The sequence below is a fragment of the Triticum aestivum genome, chromosome 4B (assembly GCF_018294505.1).
Source record: "Triticum aestivum cultivar Chinese Spring chromosome 4B, IWGSC CS RefSeq v2.1, whole genome shotgun sequence".
Classification (NCBI taxonomy): domain Eukaryota; kingdom Viridiplantae; phylum Streptophyta; class Magnoliopsida; order Poales; family Poaceae; genus Triticum; species Triticum aestivum.
Genome location: NC_057804.1, coordinates 73,129,664 through 73,153,302, shown reverse-complemented (window position 1 = coordinate 73,153,302; position 23,639 = coordinate 73,129,664). Strand labels below are relative to the sequence as shown.

Below are 23,639 nucleotides of genomic sequence, written 5' to 3'. Positions count from 1 at the left end.
CTAATATCTCAATACCGGCGTTGACAACGAAGTAACAATGAGTCAACCATATGAATATGAGATGCATGTACCAGAGCCGGAACGTCCTCGGGAGTGCAAGAAGTCTTTGTTCATGCAATTCTCGCAGGACACGCCTCCAGATGCCAGTTCCACCCAAGCTCAACTAATTAGCCAGAGTCGTCCAATGCTGAGCCCGACAACACTAGGGGTGGTGCTCAGGGAGGGTCTGCAAGACCCACCAGCACCTGAGCCCACCAAGAAGAAACAGAGGAAGAGTCTGTTGGGGAACGTAGTGCTATGTCTTGAGCTTGCGCTGGTTTTCCTCGATGAGGAGAGGGTGATGCAGCAATGGTAGCGTAAGTATTTCCCTCAGTTTTTGAGAACCAAGGTATCAATCCAGTAGGAGGCTCCTCAAAAGTCCCACGCACCTACACAAACAAACTAAGAACTCGCAACCAACGCGATAAAGGGGTTGTCAATCCCTTCACGGCCACTTGCAAAAGTGAGATCTAATAAAGATAGTAAGATAAGATAAATATATTTTTGGTATTTTATAATATAGATGCAAAAAGTAAAGATGCAAATAAAAGTATATTGGAAGAAAATATGATAAGAGATAGACCCAGGGGCCATAGGTTTCACTAGAGGCTTCTCTCAAGATAGCATAAGTATTACGGTGGGTGAACAAATTACTGTCAAGCAATTGATAGAAAAGTGAATAATTATGAGATTATATAGGCATGATCATGTATATAGGCATCACGTCCATAGCAAGTAGACCGATTCCTGCCTGCATCTACTACTATTACTCCACATATCGACCGACTCATGCTTGCGTCTAGAGTATTAAGTTCATAAGAATGGAGTAACGCATTAAGCAAGATGACATGATGTAGAGGGATAAACTCAAGCAATATGATGTAAACCCCATCTTGTTATCCTCGATGGCAACAATACAATATGTGCCTTGCAACCCTTTCTGTCACTGGGTAAGGACACCGCAAGATTGAACCCAAAGCTAAGCACTTCTCCCATGGCAAGAAAGATCAATCTAGTAGGCCAAACCAAACTGATAATTCGAAGAGACTTGCAAAGATAACTCAATCATACATAAAAGAATTCAGAGAAGATTCAAATATTATTCATAGATAAACTTGATCATAAACCCACAATTCATCGAATCTCGACAAACACACCGCAAAAAGAGATTACATCAAATAGATCTCCACAAGAGAGGGGGAGAAGATTGTATTGAGATACAAAAAGAGAGAAGAAGCCATCTAGCTAATAACTATGGACCCGTAGGTCTGTGGTAAACTACTCACAACTCATCGCAGGGGCAAGGATGTTGATGTAGAAGCCCTCCATGGTCGATTCCCCCTCCGACAGAGTGTCGGCAAAGGCTCCAAGATGGGATCTCGCGGATACAGAAGGTTACAGTGGTGGAAATTGTGTTTCGTCTGCCTCTCGGATGTTTTCGGGGTACGTAGTATATATAGGAGGAAGAAGTACGTTGGTGGCCGCCCGAGGGGCCCACGAGACAGGGGGCACGCCCTACAGGGGGGCACCCTCTTATCTCGTGGCCGCCTCGGCTGCTTCTTGACTTGCACTCCAAGCCCTCTAGAGCACGTTCGTTCCAAAAATCACGCTCCCGAAGGTTTCATTCCGTTTGGATTCCGTTTGATATTCCTTTTCTTCGAAATACTGAAATAGGCAAAAAAACAGCAATACGGGCTGGGCCTCCGGTTAGTAGGTTAGTCCCAAAAATGATATAAATGTGTAAAATAAAGCCCATAAACATCCAAAAGGAGTAATATAATAGCATGGAACAATCGAAAATTATAGATACGTTGGAGACGTGTCAAGCATCCCCAAGCTTAATTCCTGCTCGTCCTCGAGTAGGTAAATGATAAAAAAGAAATTTTCGATGTGGAATGCTACCTAGCATAATTCCCAATGTAATTTTCTTGAATGTGGCATGAATGTTCAGATCAAAATGATTCAAGATAAAAGCTTATAAAACATAAAAATAATAATGCTTCAAAGCATACTAACAAATAATCATGTCCTACCAAAATAGCATAGCCAAAGAAAGCTTATCCCTACAAAATCATATAGTTAGGCCATGCTTCATTTTCATTACACAAAATACTCCCATCATGTACAACCCCGATGACGAGCCGAGAAATTGGTTCATACTTTTTAACGCGCTTCAGCTTTTTCAACTCTTACGCAATACATGAGCGCAAGCCATGGACATAGCACTATGGTGGTAAATGGTGGTGGTTGTAAGGACAAAAAGGGAGAAGATAGTCTCACATCAACTAGGCGTATCAACGGGCTATGGAGATTCCCATCAATAGATATCAATGTGAGTGAGTAGGGATTGCCATGCAACGGATGCACTAGAGCTATAAATATATGAAAGCTCGACAAAAATAAACTAAGTGGGTGTGCATCCAACTTGCTTGCTCACGAAGACCTAGGGTATTTTGAGGAAGCCCATCATTGGAATATACAAGCCAAGTTCTATAATGAAAAATCCCACTAGTATATGAAAGTGACAACATATGAGACTCTCTATCATGAAGATCATGGTGCCATTTTGAAGCACAAGTGTGGAAAAAGAGATAGTAGCAATTGTCCTTTCTCTCTTTTTCTCTCATTTTTTTTCTTTTTTTCTTTTTATATTTTTTCTTCTTTCTCTTTTTTTTCATTTTTTTCTTTTTCTTTCCTTTTTGGTGGGATTCTTTGGCCTCTTTTATTTTTATAAAGTCCGAAGTCCAATCCCGACTTGTGGGGGATAGTCTTCATCATCCTTTCCTCACTGGGACAATGCTCTAATAATGAAGATCATCACACTTTTATGGATTTACAACTCAAGAATTACAACTCAAAGCTAGAACAAGGTATGACTCTATGTGAATGCCTCCGGGGGTGTACCGGGATATGCAATGAATCAAGAGCGACATGTATGAAAATTATGAAGGTGGCCTTGCCACAAATACGATGTCAACTACATGATCATGCAAAGAGCAATATGACAATGATGAAACGTGTCATAATAAATGGAACGGTGGAAAGTTGCATGGCAATATATCTCGGAATAGCTATGGAAATGCCATAATAGGTAGGTATGGTGGCTGTTTTGAGGAAGGTAAATAATGGGCTCAATACCGATGAGAGTTGCGCGCTAATAAGAAAATCTAGCAAAGTGGAAGGATGAGTGTGCGTATATCCATGGACTCACATTAGTCATAAAGAACTCATATACTTATTGCAAAAGTCTACTTAGCCCTCGAAGCAAAGTACTACTACGCATGCCCCAAGAGGGATAGATTGGTAGGAAAATACCATCGCTCGTCCCCGACTGCCACTCATAAGGAAGACAATCAAAAGAGCACCTCATGCAACAAATTTGTCACACAACTTTTACCATACGTGCATGCTACGGGACTTGCCAACTTCAACAAAAGTATTTCACAATTTCATAATTATCCACTAGCATGACCCTAACATTACTACCTTTATATCTCAAAACAATTATCAAGCAACAAATTGATCATAGCATCCAATTCAATTTCTATGATAGTTTTTATTATACCCAACTTGGATGCTCATCATTCTAGGACCAAATTTGTAACCAAAGCAAATACCATTCTGTTCTAAAAGACTCTCAAAATAATATAAGTGAAGCATTAGAGACTAGCAATTTCTATAAAATCAAGCCACTGCCTTGCTCTAAAAGATATAAGTGAAGTACTAGAGCAAAAACTATCAAGCTCAAAAGATATAAGTGAAGCACATAGAGTATTCTAGCAAATTCTAATTAAATAGGCTTCTCCCAAAAGGTGTGTACAGCAAGGATGATTGTGGTAAACTAAAAATCAAAGACTAATATAATACACGACGCTCCAAGCAAAACACATATTATGTGGCGAATAAAAATATAGCTCCAAGTGAAGTTACCAATGAACGAAGACGATAGAGGGGATGCCTTCCCGGGGCACCCCCAAGCTTAGGCTTTTGGCTATACTTGAATATCTTGGGGTGCCTTGGGCATCCCCAAGCTTAGGCTCTTGCCACCTTTTATTCCATAGTCCATAAAAGCTTTACCCAAAACTTGAAAACTTCACAACACAAAACTCAACAGGAAATCTTATAAGCTCCATTAGTGAAAGAAAACAAAACCACCACATAAGGTACTGTAATGAACTCATTATTTATTTATTTTGGTGTTAAACCTACTGTATTCCAACTTCTCTATGGTTTATAAACTATGTTACTAGCTATAGATGCATCAAAATAAGCAAACAACACACGAAAAACAGAATATGTCAAAAACAGAACAGTCTGTAGCAATCTGTAACTAACGCAAACTTCTGTAACCCTAAAAATCCTACCAAAATAGGACGTACTGGACAATTTGTTTATTAATCAGCATAAAAAAGAATCAAAGCAAAATCACGTTTCTGTGATTTATTGAATTGTTTCTCGTGAGCACAAAGTTTCTGTTTTTCAGCAGAATCAAATCAACTATCATCATAGTTCATCCTATAGGTTCTACTTGGCACAAACACTAACTAAAAGATAAAAACACATCTAAAAAGAAAGTAGAAGAAAAATTATTACTAAACCGGAGCAAAAACAAAAAACACAAAGAAAATTGGGTTGCCTCCCAACTAGCGCTATCGTTTAACGCCCCTAGCTATGCATAAAAGCGAAGATAGATCTAACGAGTGTCATCTTTGGCACTTGATTCATAAGTAGCCCGCATGATAGATTCATAAGGTAATTTGACTTTATTTCTTGGAAAGTGCTCCATGCCTGGAAATTGGAATCTAATATTCCCTTCCTTCATATCAATAATCGCGCCAATCGTTCTAAGGAAAGGTCTGCCAAGAATAATAGGGCAAGAAAGATTGCAATCTATACCAAGAACGATAAAATCCACGGGCACCAAATTTATATTTGCAACAATAGAACATCATTGATCCTTACCATTGGATTTTTAATGGTGGAATCCTCAAGGTGCAAATTTAATGAGCAATCATCAAGATCATGGAAGCCTAGAATATCACATAAAGTTTTCAGAATCATGGAAACACTAGCACCCAAATCACACAAAGCAAAACACTCATGATCTTTAATTCTAATCTTTATAGTAGGTTCCCACTCATCATTAAGTTTTCTAGGTATAGAAACTTCCAAATTAAGTTTTTCATCATAAGATTGCATCAAGGCATCAACAATGTGTTTGGTAAAATCTTTTTTTACTATAAGCATGAGGAGAATTAACAACGGATTGCAACAAGGAAATACAGCCTTTTAAAGAACAATTATCATAATCAAATTCCTTGAAATCCGAGATAGTGGATTCAATACTATTTAAAGTTGTGACTTCTCCAATCTTACTTTTACCAAAATTAGCATCAAGATCTAAAAACTCCGAATTCTTGGGACGCCTTCTAGGCAAAGTTGATTCATCATCAGTCCCAGAATCATCAAAATTCATATTGCAAAACATAGATCTAATAGGAGACGCTTCAATAACTTTAAGATCCTCATCATTATTTTCATGGAAACTAGAAGAACACGCTTTTATAAAACTATCTTTTTTAGCACGCAATCTAGCGGTTCTTTCCTTACAATCATCGATGCAAATTCTCATTACTTTGAGAGACTCATTGATATCATGCTTAGGAGGAGAAGATCTAAGTTTAAGAGAATCAACATCAAGCAAGAGTCTATCAACGTTCCTAGCCAAATCATCAACTTTGAGCAATTTTTCTTCAAGCAAAGCATTAAAATTCTTTTGAGAAATCATAAAATCTTTCACACTATTCTCAAAATCAGAGGGCATCTTATTGAAATTACCATAAGAATTATTGTAGGAATTTCCATAATTATTAGAGGAATTACTAGGGAACGGTCTAGCATTAAAGTTTCATCTATAAGCATTGTTTCCAAAACTATTCCTACCAAAAAAATTCACATCCATAGATTCATAATTATTCTCAATCAAGGAAGACAAAGGCATATCATTGGGATCAAGAGGAGTGTTTTTAGTAGCAAACAATTTCATAAGTTCATCCATCTTTCCACTCAAAACATTGATTTCTTCTATAGCATGCACTTTTTTACTAGAAGATCTTTCGGTGTGCCATTGAGAATGATTAGCCATAATATTATCAAGAAGTTTTGTAGCATCTCCTAACGTGATTTCCATAAACGTGCCTCCCACGGCAGAATCTAAGAGATTTCTAGAAGCAAAGTTCAAACCGGCATAAAAAATTTGTATGCTCATCCATAAATTCAAACCATGAGTAGGGCAATTGTGAAGCATCAATTTCATTCTTTCCCAAGATTGGGCAACATGCTCATGATCAAGTTGTTTAAAATTCATAATATCGTTCCTAAGAGTCATGATCTTAGCGGGAGGAAAATATTTAGAGATAAAAGCATATTTGCACTTGTTCCAAGAATCAATACTATTTTTAGGCAAAGACGAAAACCAAACTTTAGCACGATCTCTAAGTGAAAAAGGAAATAACTTCAATTTGACAATATTGTTATCCATATCTTTCTTCTTTTGCATATCACACAAATCAACAAAGTTGTTTAGATGAGTAGCGGCATCTTTACTAGGAAGGCCGGCGAATTGATCTTTCATAACAAGATTCAGCAAAGCAGCATTGTTTTCACAAGACTCAACATCATTAAGAGGAGCAATCGGAGTACTAAGGAAATCATTATTATTGGTATTCGAGAAATCACACAATTTGGTATTATCTTGTGCCATGGCAACAAGTAATCCAACACACAAGCAAACAGAAAAAGGCAAGCAGAAAAGAGAGGAGGAGATTGGGAAAGAGAGGGCGAATAAAACGGCAAAGGTGAAGTGGGGGAGAGGAAAACGAGAGGCAAATGGCAAATAATGTAACTGCGTGGGAGATGGGTTTGTGATGGGTACTTGGTATGTCTTTACTTGAGCGAAGACCTCCCCGGCAACGGCACCAGAAATCCTTCTTGCTACGTCTTGAGCTTGCGCTGGTTTTCCTCGAGGAGGAGAGGGTGATGCAGCAATAGTAGCGTAAGTATTTCCCTCAGTTTTTGAGAACCAAGGTATCAATCCAGTAGGAGGCTCCTCAAAAGTCCCACGCACCTACACAAACAAACTAAGAACTCGCAACCAACACGATAAAGGGGTTGTCAATCCCTTCACGACCACTTGCAAAAGTGAGATCTAATAAAGATAGTAAGATAAGATAAATATATTTTTGGTATTTTATAATATAGATGCAAAAAGTAAAGATGCAAATAAAAGTAGATTGGAAGCAAATATGATAAGAGATAGACCCGGGGGCCATAGGTTTCACTAGAGGCTTCTCTCAAGATAGGATAAGTATTACGGTGGGTGAACAAATTACTGTCGAGCAATTGATAGAAAAGCGAATAATTATGAGATTATCTAGGCATGATCATGTATATAGGCATCACGTCCATAACAAGTAGACCAACTCCTGCCTGCATCTACTACTATTACTCCACACATCGACCGACTCCTGCCTGCGTCTAGAGTATTAAATTCATAAGAACAGAGTAATGCATTAAGCAAGATGACATGATGTAGAGGGATAAACTCAAGCAATATGATGTAAACCCCATCTTGTTATCCTCGATGGCAACAATACAATACGTGCCTTGCAACCCTTTATGTCACTGGGTAAGGACACCGCAAGATTGAACCCAAAGCTAAGCACTTCTCCCATGGCAAGAAAGATCAATCTAGTAGGCCAAACCAAACTGATAATTCGAAGAGACTTGCAAAGATAACTCAATCATACATAAAAGAATTCAGAGAAGATTCAAATATTATTCATAGATAAACTTGATCATAAACCCGCAATTCATCGAATCTCGACAAACACACCGCAAAAAGAGATTACATCAAATAGATCTCCACAAGAGAGGGAAGAACATTGTATTGAGATCCAAAAAGAGAGAATAAGCCATCTAGTTAATAACTATGGACCCGTAGGTTTATGGTAAACTACTCACAACTCATCCGAGGGGCAAGGATGTTCATGTAGAAGCCCTCCATGGTCGATTCCCCCTCTGGCAGAGTGCCGGCGAAGGCTCCAAGATGGGATCTCGCGGATACAGAAGGTTATGGTGGTGGAAATTGTGTTTCGTCTGCCTCTCGGATGTTTTCGGGGTACGTAGGTATATATAGGAGGAATAAGTACGTCGGTGGCCGCCTGAGGGGCCCACAAGATAGGGGGCGCGCCCTCCTATCTTGTGGCCGCCTCGGCTGCTTCTTGACTTGCACTCCAAGCCCTTTGGATCACGTTCATTCCAAAAATCACGCTCTCGAAGGTTTCATTCCGTTTGGACTCCGTTTGATATTCCTTTTCTTCGAAATACAGAAATAGGCAAAAAAACAGCAATACGGGCTGGGCCTCCGGTTAGTACGTTAGTCCCAAAAATGGTATAAATGTGTAAAATAAAGCCCATAAACATCCAAAAGGGGTAATATAATAGCATGGAACAATCAAAAATTATAGATACGTTGGAGACGTATCATGTAGCAATAATTCAAAATTTTCCTACGTATCACCAAGATCAATCTAGGAGATTCTAGCAACAAGAGAGATAAGGAGTGCATCTTCATACCTTTGAAGATCGCTAAGCGGAAGAGTTACAAGAACGCGGGTGATGGAGTTGTACTCATGGTAATTCAAATCATGGAAGATCCGATCTAGCGCCGAACGGACGGCGCCTCCGCGTTCAACACATGTACAGCCCGGGGACGTCTCCTCCTTCTTGATCTAGCAAGGGAAGAGGAGAAGTTGAGGGAGAGCTCCGGTAGCACGACAGCGTGGTGGTGGTGGAGCTCGTGGTTCTCTGGTAGGGCTTCGCCAAGCACTGCGGAGGAGGAGGAGATGTATGAGGAGGGAGGGGCTGCACCAGGGGAAGGGTCACGACTGCCCTCCCACCTCCTCACTATATATAGGGGGAAGGGAAGAGGGGGAGGTGCTGCTACCTCTTGAGCATGCGTTGGTTTTTCCCTTGAAGAGGAAAGGGTGATGCAGCAAAGTAGCGTAAGTATTTCCCTCAGTTTTCGAGAACCACGCAAGTCCCTCGTACCTACACAAACAAACAAGAACCTCGCAACCAACACGATAAAGGGGTTGTCAATCCCTTGATGGCCACTTGCGAAAGTGAGATCTGATAGAGATAATATGATAAGATAATTATTTTTGGCATTTTTATGATATACTCCATCCATTCCTTTATATAAGGTGTATTTGTTTTTTGATAAAATTCCACAATGTAAGGTGCATTTCTTCTAATTCCTCGTATTTCCATCGTTATCCCTTCAAAAAAAGGAGAGTATCTCTCCCCTGATTGCTTGCATCTTTTCTTGTAAAGAGAAAAAAGGAAAGTATCTCTCTCTTTATTGTGTTTATCTCTTACTTTCCTTGCCTAATGATTTAGTTGCCGCTAATCAATGATTTTGCCAAGGTTAATTTCGTCCTAACATGTGTATAATTATGTGCCTTGGTCACCGTGCCGGAAATAATACACCTTACATAAAGGATTGAAAAGTAAAGATTGCAAAATAAAGTAGATTGGAAACTTATATGATAGAGAATAGACCCGGGGCCATAGGTCTCACTAGTGGCTTCTCTCAAGATAGCATAAGTATTACGGCGGGTGAACAAATTACTGTCGAGCAATTGATAGAAAATTGCATAGTTATGAGAATATCTAGGCATGATCATGTATATAGGCATCACGTCCGTAACAAGTAGATCGACTCCTGCCTGCATCTACTACTATTACTCCACACATCGACCGCTATCCAGCATGCATCTAGAGTATTAAGTTCATAAGAACAGAGTAACGCATTAAGCAAGATGACATGATGTAGAGGGATAAACTCAAGCAATATGATATAAACCCCATCTTTTTATCCTCGATGGCAACAATACAATACGTGCCTTGTTGCCCCTGCTGTCACTGGGAAAGGACACCGCAAGATTGAACCGAAAGATAAGCACTTCTCCCATTGCAAGAAAGATCAATCTAGTAGGCCAAACCAAACTGATAATTCGAAGAGACTTGCAAAGATAACCAATCATACATAAAAGAATTCAGAGGAGATTCAAATAGTTCTTATAGATAAACTTGATCATAAACCCACAGTTCATCGTATCTCGACAAACACACCGCAAAAAGAGTTACATCGAATAGATCTCCAAGAACATCGAGGCACAATGCCGCCGAATCAAGATAGGACTAGTAACAGTAAGCAAATTGAACAAACCAACGCCTGCAACTACTTGTGTTCTACTCGTGCATAGAATCTACGCATAGACCTAGCTCATGATGGCACTGTTGGGGAACGTAGCAATAATTCAAAATTTTCCTACGTATCACCAAGATCGATCTAGGAGATTCTAGCAACAAGATAGAGAGGGATTACATCTTCATACCTTTGAAGATCGCTAAGCGTAAGCGTTACAAGAACGCGGATGATGGAGTCGTACTCGTGGCGATTCAAATCATGGATGATCCATCTAGCGCCGAACGGATGGCGCCTCCATGTTCAACACACGTAAAGCCCGGGCACGTCTCCTCCTTCTTGATCTAGCAAGGGGAGAGGAGAAGTGGAGGGAGAGCTCCGGCAGCACGACGGCGTGGTGGTGGTGGAGCTCGTGGTTCTCCGGCAGGGCTTCGCCAAGCACTATGGAGGAGGAGGAGATGTATGAGGAGAGAGGAGCTGCACCAGGGGAAGGGTCACGGCTGCCCTCCCACATCCTCACTATATATAGGGGGAAGGGAAGAGGGGGAGGCACCCTATGGTTTCCCCTAGGGGGCGGCGCCAGGGTAGATTGGATCTCCCTAGGGAAACCCTAGGGAGACTTGCCCCCCAAGCCAAGCAGGTGGAGGCTTGCCTCCCAAGTCAGGTGGAGGCACCCCACCTCCCCAAGCAACGTGGGAAAGGGTGTGGGGGCGCACAACCCCTTAGTGGGCTGGTTTTCCCCCTCCCCTTGGCCCATGAGGCCCTGCAACACTTGTCGGGCCCCCCGAAACACCTTTCGGTCATGCTGGCCATAGCCCGGTACCACCGAAACACTTCTGGACTCCAATGCCCTTCGTCCAATATATCGATCTTCACCTCCGGACCATTCTAGAGTTCCTCGCCATGTCCGAGATCTCATCCGGGACTCTGAACAACCTTCGGTAACCACATACTATTCCCATTACAACTCTAGTGTCACCGAACCTTAAGTGTGTAGACCCTACGGGTTCGGGAACCATGCAGACATGACCGAGATATCTCTCCGGCCAATAACCAATAGCGGGATCTGGATACCCATATTGGCGCCCACATGTTTCACGATGATCTCATCGGATGAACCACGATATCGGGGATTCAATCAATCCCGTATACAATTCCCTTTGTCTACCGGTATGTTACTTGCCCGAGATTCAATCGTCGGTATCCCCATACCTTGTTCAATCTTGTTACCGGCAAGTCTCTTTACTCATTCAGTAACGCATGTCCCGTGACTAACTCCTTAGTCACATTGAGCTCATTATGATGATGCATTACCGAGTGGGCCCAGAGATACCTCACCGTCACACGGAGTGACAAATCCCAATCTCGATTCGTGCCACCCAACAGACACTTTCGGAGATACCTGTAGTGCACCTTTATAGCCCCACCCAGTTACGTTGTGACGTTGATACACCCAAAGCATTCCTACGGTATCCGGGAGTTGCTCAATCTCATGGTCTAAGGAAATGATACTTGACATTAGAAAATCTCTAGCAAACGAACTACGCGATCTTGTGCTATGCTTAGGATTGGGTCTTGTCCATCACATCATTCTCCTAATGATGTGATCCCGTTATCAATGACGTCCAATGTCCATGATCAAGAAACCATAACCATCTATTGATCAACGAGCTAGTCAACTAGAGGCACACTAGGGACATGTTGTGGTCTATGTATTCACACATGTATTAAGGTTTTCAGTTAATACAATTATAGCATGAACAATAGACAATTATCATGAACAAGGAAATATAATAATAACCATTTTATTATTGCCTCTAGGGCATATTTCCAAAAGTCTCCCACTTGCACTAGAGTCAATAATCTAGTTCACATCACTATGTGATTGTAATTAAACCAACACCCATGCGATTTGATCATATCTCGCTTGTGAGAGAGGTTATTAGTCAACGGGTCTGAACCTTTCAGATCCGTGTGTGCTTTACAAATCTCTATGTCATCTTGTGGTCTATGTATTCACACATGTATTAAGGTTTCCATTTAATACAATTATAGCATGAACAATAGACAATTATCATGAACAAGGAAATATAATAATAACCATTTTATTATTGCCTCTAGGGCATATTTCCAACAGAGTTCGGCGGTGAGAAAATCCAATAAAGCTAGCAATGTTGGTTCTAGCAGCCAACCGCCTTTGACCAAGGTTGATAGTGTACCGATGAAACATGCGCCATTAATCCATGTCACGGGAGAGCCAATGGTACCTGCGAATGCACTAGCTACCATAACAGGGGATCTCAGGAGACTCCATGACCATGTGCTTTCGACAGAGAGAAGCCTCCTCGCCTCAGATGATCCAGGATACCCACTTTATATGATTCATGTGCTGAGCAGTTGCAACATGTACGTCCACACATGCCCCACGGACCTCTTCTTCCTGTGATTTGATTACATCTTCCAGATGTTTCAAATGAGGACACTCGATTTTACGTTCTTCCGCATGTATGCGCTGCACGTGAACTACGTCGTCACGAGAGAGCAAGTCACCGGTCTTGCGGTCGCGGACCCATACTACATGCATGAGAGCTTCTTGTCAATCAACGACACCAACCGTCAGTATGCGAGTCAGTACATTAAAGAATTCTTGGTCAGCAATAAGGACAAAGAAATGATTCTCCTACCTTATCATCCTGGGTAAGTCATCCACGGATAGCACTATAACACGTACATACTTTCGTGCATTTGAATAATTACTTTCCATGCATGGAGGCTAACTTGATCGTGTATTTTGCGCAATGGGGGGTGTCGTGCCGTTCTCATCGTTCTTTACCCGCGTTACTCCCGCGCCAGTGGCGGAGCCAGCTCCCGGCTACCCGGAGCAGCTGCCCGGGCTCTGCCACTAACTCTTGCTTAAATGATAGCAGTAAATGTACGACTAAGCATCATTTGTAGGGGCAACCAAGTCATAAACTAGAGTGTAGTGTAGTTTGCCCCGGCTCCCTGGTTGAGCTGGCTCCGCCACTGTCCCGCGCTCTATATTTGGACCCGTCGAAGAACATACAGAAGAAAGATTACACACACATAAAGTATGTTCTGGACAGAGCTATGTCGGGCTTCAACATGCGGGGTGGCTACATCCAATGCAAAAGAACAAATAAGGTCGGGCTCTATTTCAGCCACAAGACTGACTTCTGTTGCATCCAACAACCGGCAAGAAGTGAGAATGATGGATTCTACGTCATCCATCTGATGATGGAGTGCAGAAGGGATGTGCAATCACTTTGCATGAAATCTTCGTCTGATACCCATATCAAGAGATGGGCCGAAGCCTTTGGAGCCGTGTCGGATAATAGACTTCGAAATGATTTCTACCGGATCCAGCAGGAAATTGCATCCATCATCATGAAAGATGTCCTCGAAGAGAATGGGATGTTCTACGGCGGACCAATATCGCGAGCTGAAGTCCGAACCCGCATTGCGCTACAGCGTCAGGACATGACGCCTTTCATTAAGCTTGGGTCCATCCTCCCGGATATGGCAGATGGGAAGAGTGCTCTGCTTAAAAACAATGTGTCTCTTTAGTTACTTGTTACTTTATGTATGACGAAATTTGAATGTCTCAGTACGACGAAACTATTAGATGTATATGGTGCCACGCTCTAGTTAATTAATTTCGATACGATGAAATTTCTTAACTGTGTTTACTATATATGTTGCTTCTAATTCACAACTATTTCATTGAATTCGCTTCATGATATATATATATATATATATATGTGTGTGTGGGGGGGGGGGAGGGGTGCACGCGCGCGCATCTCTGACAGGTATATAGATCAACGATGGCGAGGAAGTGGTATGCCGTGTATGTAGGGCATGTTCCGGGTGTGTACAATGAGTGGTCAGAGTGTCAGGCCCAAGTCTCTGGCTTCTCGGTCAGAAGCCGAAGCTAGTTACTTGAGATTCATAGCACAACATGGAATTCAGAACCAGCGCCGCAAAAACTACTACTCCCTCCATTCCAAAATTGATGACCCAACTTTGTACTAAAGTTAATACAAAGTTGAGTCATCTATTTTAGAACGGAGGGAGTACATACTACCGTTTTTTATCATCGTGATCACTTTTATCTTCTATGCGGTCATATCATAGTCTACATTGATGATGAAACATGAATATGTGACCATGTAGTTGCATGTATTGGGAACTTGTAATGACTTGTAACGCTATTTCGAGACATGTGTTCGTCCATGATTGATGATGATGAGATACTTGAGACATGTCGAGACTTTTAATAACTTTGACTCATCGATGACTCACTTGCTTTTCAATGAATATGCATGTTACTGTATAAATGGTGGATCTGTTTAAATGTGTACAGAGCCAAAACACACAAAAAAAACTACAAAAGTTAGCAGTGGCTTGGGAGTAAAGATTACCAGTAGCACTCAAATAACATTAGCGCTGGCTATATACCCACGCTGCAGATAAGTATCAGTAGCGCTAGAGGGAACAACGCTACTGCTAAAAAAAATAGCTGTAGCGCCGTAGTAGTAGCGCGTCTACCAGCGCTACTAATAGCAAAAAAAAACAGTGCTACTAGTAAGGGTTTTTCTAGTAGTGAACCGTCTTCAACAACAACCCAACATGATATATAATTGAAAAAAACCAAAAACATAACTAAAATCTAAGCCAAAATAAATCAAAGCAAAACAAGACAACCGACCGCAATAACATGCTAGAGAAAAAAAGAGTTAACCCCGTGCGCGATTATTGGCGGGCCTAGGAACAAAGTAATGAGGGTGCCAAACATAATACATTGGTACAATTGTTGAGTGAATCACACCAAAGTAATATAATTTGGCTTAGAAATTATCATAAATCCAACAAACAGTCTAAAAATAACATTAGGTTATTACAAAATTAATGTTTTTTTGCGAGAAAACTTACAACCTATTCATCTTCAATCATGGCAATACAATGAACACTAGAAATAATAAAAATTACATACAGGTCCATAAACCACCTAGCGACGACTACAAGCACTGAAGCAAACCGAAGGCGTGCCACCGTCATCGCCCCTCCCTCATTGGAGACGGGCAAAACTTGTTATAGTATACAGTGAGGAAGTCGTCGTGCTAAGGCCTCATAGGACCAGCGCAGTAGAACAGCAACCGTCGCCGATGAAGAGTAGTATAGATCGGAAGGATCCAACCTAAAGAAACACAAACGTAGACGAACTATGACCAGATCCGAGCAAATCCACCAAGGATAGATCTGCCAGACACACCTCCACACGCCCACCGATGATGCTAGACACACGACCGGAACGGGGGCTAGGCGAGGAAGACCTTATTCCATCTTCTGGGAGCCGCTGCCGTCTCGTCTTCCTGAGCAGGACAAACACCCTAACAAAATTTGAAGAAACATCTAAAAACGGAGCCCTCCGAACGGCAAGGGCCGGGATCCAGTGGCGGAGACAGCGGGACCAGCAGGGGCCTTGGCCCCCCCTATGACCGCTGATTTGCTGCTAGTTTATACATGAACAGTGTAAAATTTAGACAAAAATACATGCATTAGTATTGTTTGGCCCCTCTTGTCAAAAGATTGAGTCATTTGGCCCCTTGATCTTTATTCCTGGCTCCGCCACTACTGGGATCCACCGCGCCGCTATGGCCCTAAGGCCACCGAAGACGAGGTGGACCGGCGACGGCGCCGACGGGAGGCATAGAAACCCTAAGATTTTCTTGGGGAGAAGGCAGCCTAGGGAGATTTCAAGAGTACACTAGTTTGCATTTTTGTAGGAGGTGCGCCCATGCGAGTGAAGAACAGCGATGTGAAGCGCATGTTAGCCTCTAGTCAAGAGTGTTGATGCCCTTTCGAGAAGGAGGAAGTAAGTCGCTTACTATTACTGTACGGCCGATGAATGCTAAGTTGAACAAAATTAATTAGCCGGTCAAATGCATGACCATAAATGGTATATTGAGAAAAGGCAACAGAGGTATTTTCAGGACAAAATTACTGTTCTGACCCTTAAGGCAAACTAAATCCCGATTTGACTTCGTTCCGAAAAAAATTTCGTTTCTGATCTTTTCTGGTGACGCCAAGGTCCCTGGCGTCTGGGTTACGAAGCAGACGCCGGGGTCCCTGGCGTCTGGCCCCTGGCGTCTGCTTCGTAACCCAGACGCCAGGGACCAGGCGGGCAGTGCGGGTCAGGGGCCAGACGCCAGGGACCCCGGCGTCTGCTTCGTAACCCAGACGTCAGGGACCTTGGCGTCACCAGAAAAGGTCAGAAACGAAATTTTTTTCGGAACGAGGTCAAATCGGGATTTAGTTTGTCTTAAGGGTCAGAACAGTAATTTTGTCCGTATTTTCACAGGTGGTTGGCAAGATTTCGGCGCGCGCCCGTACGGCACTGCGTGGCGCGCAACGAGTAGCAGCGCGGCTGCAGCCTGCAGCACGAGCGGATCTCAACCACTCCTATTAAATGATGCTGACGAGTGCAGCTTCCCATCCTGGGCCCACTGTATGATCAGCCGGCCGAAAACCACACGTACATACGTACACACATATGCCACATGGAGACATGAAGAGCCCCCAACCGACCACTCGGAAGTTTCGCATAAGTACACCTAACGTATCATAAAATCTTCAGTGCGACCTCCTTTTTCTCTTCAGCAACGTTTGCCACAAAAGCTATAGCTGGTGTGGTCACGGACTCATATAGTGGACTGGAATCTCTAATTCAGCTTTATCAAATGCTTTGGTACTAAATTGCGGCCATGGTCTTTGCAAATCCTTAGTGTTACTCGGTTTCACGACAAACGTTATCAGGAAACTGATATTATACTGCATATGAAATGCTTGTTCGGATGAGTGGGACCAAAGTGGTGTTAACATTATTTTGGACAATATTCTTGAAACTGTGGCCACTCACTTTACGTTATGTTTTTTTTTTGCAGGGAACGTTATGGTTCTTCAGTATTGCAACTTTCCTCGAGGTTTATTTTTGCGCAATTAAGATGTTCCCTGCATTACCACTCCTTTGCACACATACACCTCCTTTGTCGGTCAAGGCGTCCCTCATGTCGTTTTCCTGTACAATGTATTTTTCTCTCGTTCTCATTATATCACCTTAAGGTCTTGGCATACAGCTCCTCCAAACACACGACACCATTGATTCGCCTTGCCAGTTTCTAGGCCACCGCCTCTCATTTCCCACTACGACCGATGCCTCTACTAAACTTGTCCATTTACTAGGTGAACCCCTAACTTAGTAGTCCACCACCTCTTAACAATAAAGGTATGGAGATGGGCACTATAGATACGCACACAAAAAAAGACGGTAGAAGGAGACATGGGTGAATCAAGTTGTGATGCATCTAGAAGTGGATGCATATAGGCCGATGTGGAGTAAAAAATGTTAAAATATTTCATTAGAAACATACAATTAATACGCAAGACAACCGGAATTTTTATTGTCTTACTCAAATGTTATTTAATTGATTCCATAAAAACAAGACACATGAGTAAGAAATTCTTTAGTTGTTGATTTTTGTTTTGTTTTCTATATGACAGTGGTAGCTGTAAAGCTCTGCTAGGCTGGTCAATTAGGAACAACTAAGCAACGAAAGAAGGAACACCATTATATTTTAGGTAGACAAAAATAAAGAATTTTCCTTCTATATCCAAATCCATTTTGCATCAATAAATAGATCCAAATTCCAACAGTAGGCCGATGGATAATTGTGAGCGGAAGGGTCGGCAAGCTACCATAGATGAGAGGAAATGCAAAGAAAGTCCAACCAGAGTGCGGATATAAGAAAATGATGTCTATGTATGCAAGGATTTCTATTGATGGGCCTTTGGGAAGATAATGAAATATAAAGGGCTAGGCGGCACTTGCTACCTCTGTTAGGGCTCCCTCATAGTTTGGATCAAACTTTGAACGGTGATTGAACCATGGAAACCATAAGTTATGTCCTATAATAAGTATATTGTTGGGAACATCATTTTCGAATGCAAATCCAATAGTGTATTTTGTAGGGTATATAACACATATCTTCTTAGTTAAACTAGTGTCCAAAGTTTGCCTCAAAATATGAGAGGTCTTGTATAGCGGAGCAGAGAGAGTACACACTTTTTATTTTGTGAGGGAGAAGAAGAGTACACTCCAGCAAGCTAGTGTTGTTGGTTGGACAATCAGTTTTTGTTTCTAGTTGGCATTACATGTAATCCCGTTTGACCAACTAATTTTAGCATATTTGACATTTGGGTTACCAACTTGGCCTACTAATTTGCTAGTACCAACTTACTCGCAAAGTGGTGGAACCAACCCACCAGGGTTCAAGACCTAGACTTGGGACCGATGCTTGCGTTATTTTTTCTGGATTTATTTTAGCCTTTCCTGCGATGTTCATTCAATAGGAGACCTGTCGACTACGGTCAATCTCAAGAGGATGTGCCGGCTCGGTCTCTTGGAGGTGCTCATAGGGGTAGGGGTGTGCGTGCATGCATTCATATGTATGTATGAGCGTCTGCGTCTGCACTGTGTTAAAAAAAAACTCCTCGCAAAAGGTCAGAAAATACTAAGTGCAGCGTTTCCTTAAAATGTTTCTAAAAAGATAGCATCCTTCAAATGATTAAGGTCGGAGAACATAGCTAAGCATCGTGTTACAAATACTACGAAGAACAAGGACTTAAACACAACAGGGCGAGCAAAGAAGGAGCGAAAAGGAAACTGAATCATCACTTCCACGCCCACTCGATCCAGTCAAAACCCCGCGCTCAACGTGCAAGATGTGCGCCTCAACTGCCCCTCCCCGTCCCTTTCCAATTAGCCAACACGTCTCGCGAGAAAACGTTGCGCGCGCCTCGCCGCGTCATTTTTCCCACGCCCTATATATAAGCTCGTGCCCCGATCCCAAACACAGAAAACTCCACCTTCGATCGTCTCGCTGCTGATCTCTCTCACCCATCGGTCTCTCTCATCGATCAGCACGTCGAGGCGTGCAAGCACGAGCACACCAGCTAGTTGAGCTCAGCAATGGCGATTCGCCTCCCGGTGTCTAACGCTTCCCCAGGTGGAATCTATGCTAAGCCGCAGCGCCAGCAGCGTGGCCACGCCTCGACGACGTCCACCGCCGGGGCCGTTGCCGCGGTTGCCGCACCGCCTTCGACCTTCGCTCCCCAGACGACGCGTCTCTCGGCACCATCGACCATCGCGGTGAACACCAGGCATGCGGCCCCGGTGGCTCCGGTCTTCGCGCCGGCGAGGAGAAATGGTGACAAGACGACGCTGGCGAGCATGTGGCGGGAGATCCAGGGCGAAGGCGACTGGGCCGGCCTGGTGGAACCTCTGCACCCGCTCCTCCGTGCCGAGATCGTTCGCTACGGCGAGCTCGTGGCGGCGACGTACAAGGCGTTCAACCTAGACGCCGGCTCGAAGCGGTACCTCAACTGTAAGTACGGCAAGGCACGGATGCTGGAGGAGGTCGGCATGGCCGGCGCCGGGTACGCCGTCACGAGGTACATTTACGCCGCGCCTGACGTCTCGCTCCCTGGCGTGGCAGGGGCTTGCCCGAGCCGGTGGGTTGGGTACGTGGCGGTGGCATCAGACGATACCGCGCGCCGGCTCGGCCGTCGGGACATTGTCGTGTCCTTCCGGGGTACGCTGACAGGGTCTGAGTGGGTGGCCAACATGATGAGCTCGCTTGCGCCGGCGAGGTTCGACCCAGCGGATCCTCGGTCAGATGTGAAGGTCGAGTCTGGATTCCTGTCCCTGTACACATCGGAAGACGGCGCCGGCAGGTTCACGTGCGGCAGCTGCCGGAACCAGCTCCTCTCCGAGGTGACGCGGCTCATTAAACAATATAAGCACGAGGAGGTGAGCATCACGCTGGCCGGACACAGCATGGGCAGCTCCCTTGCCCTCCTCCTTGGCTACGACCTCGCTGAGCTCGGCCTGAATCGTGACGGAAGGGGCAACCATGTGCCCATCACCGTCTACTCCTTCGCCGGCCCAAGGGTTGGGAACATGGGGTTCAAGAACCGGTGCGACGAGCTGGGAGTGAAGGTTCTGAGGGTGGTGAACGTGAACGATCCAATCACAAAGCTGCCGGGCATCTTCTTCAATGAGAAATCTAGAGTTTTGGGAGGCAGGTTAGAGCTTCCATGGAGCTGTGCATGCTACACACACATCGGCGTTGAGCTTGCCCTAGACTTCTTCAAGGCAAGAGACCCTGCTTGTGTGCATGACTTGGAGGCTTACCTGGGCTTCCTCAAGTGCCTAAAGGTGACCAAGGTTAAAAAACAAGGGGTGGAGCTGGCAGTCAAAGCAAGGAAATTCGATCTACGGCATAGTTTTAATGCTGCTTGGAGGTGGCAAATGACTGCCATTCAAGTTAGTGGCTTGGTACAATCCTTAGGGATTTAGCTAGATTCATCATATATATATATATATATATATATATATATATATATATATATATATATATATATATATACAGGGTCAGTTTCCATTCCCATGATTTTTGAGGGAAAGGAAATTAAGATGCCCTTGTAGATTGACATTTTTGTGTGCATGGTAAATAACACAATGAAGAGTGCAAATACAGGTTAACTAGAAATACAAGAGACTGATTATTTTGGGATATGTTTCTTGTTTATTTCCTGAGCAAGCCAACAATTGATATTCTTATTGATTAGTGTGATCACCATAGTGGTACCCATAAAAGGATGGCTCATAGTGCGACTTATTGATTAGTGCTCACCATAGTGTGACCCTCTCTCCTCTCGCGACCCTCTCTCGCACCGCCAACCTCCTGCCAATCTATGCCGCAACCTCCCTCCTCCTCCCTTGCTGCTGCCAGAGGTCATGGTCGGGCGAAGCCCAACCGGCGGCAGCGGGCCGCTCTCGGCGGGTCAGGGCGAGGAACGCCGCGGCGCGCCAAAGCTGCTGCTGCACGAGGGTGTTGCGGCGTGAAGGGCTGCGTGGTGGGAGGGGCGCGCCTCGAGGTGGCGGTCGGATCTGGCCGGCAGGCGGCACATGCCGGAGGTTACTACTCCCTTTTCGGTGGTAGTGGTTGAGGACGGTGGTGGAGCTCCGCCTCGTTCGCGTCTCTCATGTGGCATGGTGGCGGCCGGCAGATCGGATCTCCAGGCGACCGCGACATGCTGAACAGTTTGCGCGCAGGGAGGTGGCCCCATTGTGCCCCGTGTTGGCGTCGACAGAGGGTCGGACTAGTAAGGATGATGCGGATCTCTTCCCTGAAGATGGGTCAGCGGTTCAATGATGATGGCGACCTCTAACACGTGTGCATGTGGTGTACGCTTTAAGTTTGCTGCACCAACTATAGGTCCCGATACGTTATGCGGATGGATCGGCGACGACACCGGTTTTAGATAGATCACTCCATATTATCAAGTTTCTAAGTGTGAGTGATGGCTTCGGGTGGCTTCATATATGTTCTTGTCAGATCTTTGTTGAATAATTAATAAATATGGATGTATGCATCGATTGATGCAGACCGGGGTTTTAACCTTCTTTTCAAAAAAGGATGGCTCATGATCAAGAACACCCTCATCACCGAGGCATTGACGGCCGACGGCCCGTCAAGGAAGAGGATATAGCACTGACGGGCCTGCTTGTTAATGACAACTCTTAAATGGTGGACCAGCTGTAGCAGTGTTGATAGATTCTTACCAGAGGCCCATCAGGGGTGACATATTCTACTAAGGATTAGCCCGTCAGAAATATAAGTAATAAGGGGCATGAAATTGTCACCACTGTATCGACGACATTTGAAAGATGGTGGACCGTGTGCTGGGTTCGTCCTGTGGATGGTAGGTATGGTTTCTCTGTTGATGTGTTAGTCGTGCGGGGGTGTCAGATCAGGAGTTCGATGCCGGGTTCGGGGTGTTTCTCTGGTTTGATTCATTGAACGATAATGGTTTCGCTTTTGACGAGCCACCTTGAAGGTACGCAAAGCTGCATATCAGGATTGGAGCCGCGTCGAGTTTAGGTGAGAAGGTTATCTGTCATTTTTTTTTTCTTTCGTGGTGCCAGAGGCAGCCTCAGACGATTCTTCTGTCTTGATTGTATTTTTTTATTGATGTTCTTTTGAGCAAAGGCTAACGACCTGCAGTTTTTTCAATTTTGTCAGGTATGATGTAGAGTAGAACGTATTTATGTGATATAAATGAGACACGTAATATTTGTACGGTCAATGTAGTCCAACTATTCCTCGTGGAACTCTCACCGGTCATTTTCAATGACTTTTTAGAGATTGATGACTGATCTGAAGCCACTGATACGCAAGTACTCATCGATAGGACTTCACGTAATAAGCAAATATTCTTATTTATATTCGTGGGAACAAGGCCTGGCCGGTACGAATAACGGCGCCAGTCGTCGGTCTGGCCAGTAGATTTGCATTTTGCATGCTTCAAGCACTCCATCAATCTGTCTTCGTACCAGTCATATTCAGTCATCTATCAGATCTTTTCTGTCCAGTCAGTCATCCGAACGATCTTGCTCATACTGTCAAGTCGCTTTCTTCCTACCAGTTCCAAAGGAAGGGTTGACAGTTAGTCTGCCGTACAAACGGGCACAGTTTTATGTGTTTTTCTTTTACTTCCTTTAAAGAAAAACTTATTTATACCTAATAAAAAATAGTTGTTCTTGATCCGTCATTGCTATTTTGCAGAAAACCCTAATGTTTCTGACGATCAACCTGTAGTCTAGTTTTAAGTCAGATTTTTTGCTTTTGCAGAAAACTCTCTGATGTCTTTAGTAATCAACCCGCGGGCCAGTTATAAATTAGGCTTTCGCTTTTCGGTTAATCGACCGGTGGTACATATCAAATGCTTTTAATAAATATCTATATCTTTCAAACTTAATCCATACTTGACATGTTATATATGAAATTTGATTAGAAAAATGTGTAAAACATGAATATGATGTTATTTTTACCTCTTAACCATTTAAAAAAATGCTACATAGGGTGCACCTTAATTAATAGCACATGATTCGTCTTACTTTCATACCGGTGCCGATCCGGATTGCAAAATGAGTAGGAGCTTGGACGGGAAGGCTCATCTTGCACAAGTTTTTTTTTTCACATGACAACTTGTTGCCTAGGAGCATCAATGAAACTAAGAAGGTTGCCTGCCCTCTTGGATTCACTACAAGAAAGATGCATATCTATGACAAAATGAATTGGCGAATAAAAAACACTATGTCATACATGAGTTCGTGGGTAAGAAGTTCCTGTTTTATTTTCCAATTTTATTGATGATTGATTAGTTATTCGTCACGTTCTTTAAG

General features: G+C 43.5%; 1 protein-coding gene across 1 annotated transcript; it reads left to right on the top strand.

The window, feature by feature from the left end:
• The first annotated feature begins 19,255 nt into the window (after positions 1 to 19,255).
• LOC123094466 (phospholipase A1 EG1, chloroplastic/mitochondrial-like) lies at positions 19,256 to 20,747 on the top strand. The gene has a single exon (XM_044516466.1). The coding sequence runs from the start codon at positions 19,359 to 19,361 to the stop codon at positions 20,745 to 20,747; it is 1,389 nt and encodes a 462-aa protein (XP_044372401.1). The 5' UTR covers positions 19,256 to 19,358.
• Positions 20,748 to 23,639: the final 2,892 nt, after the last annotated feature.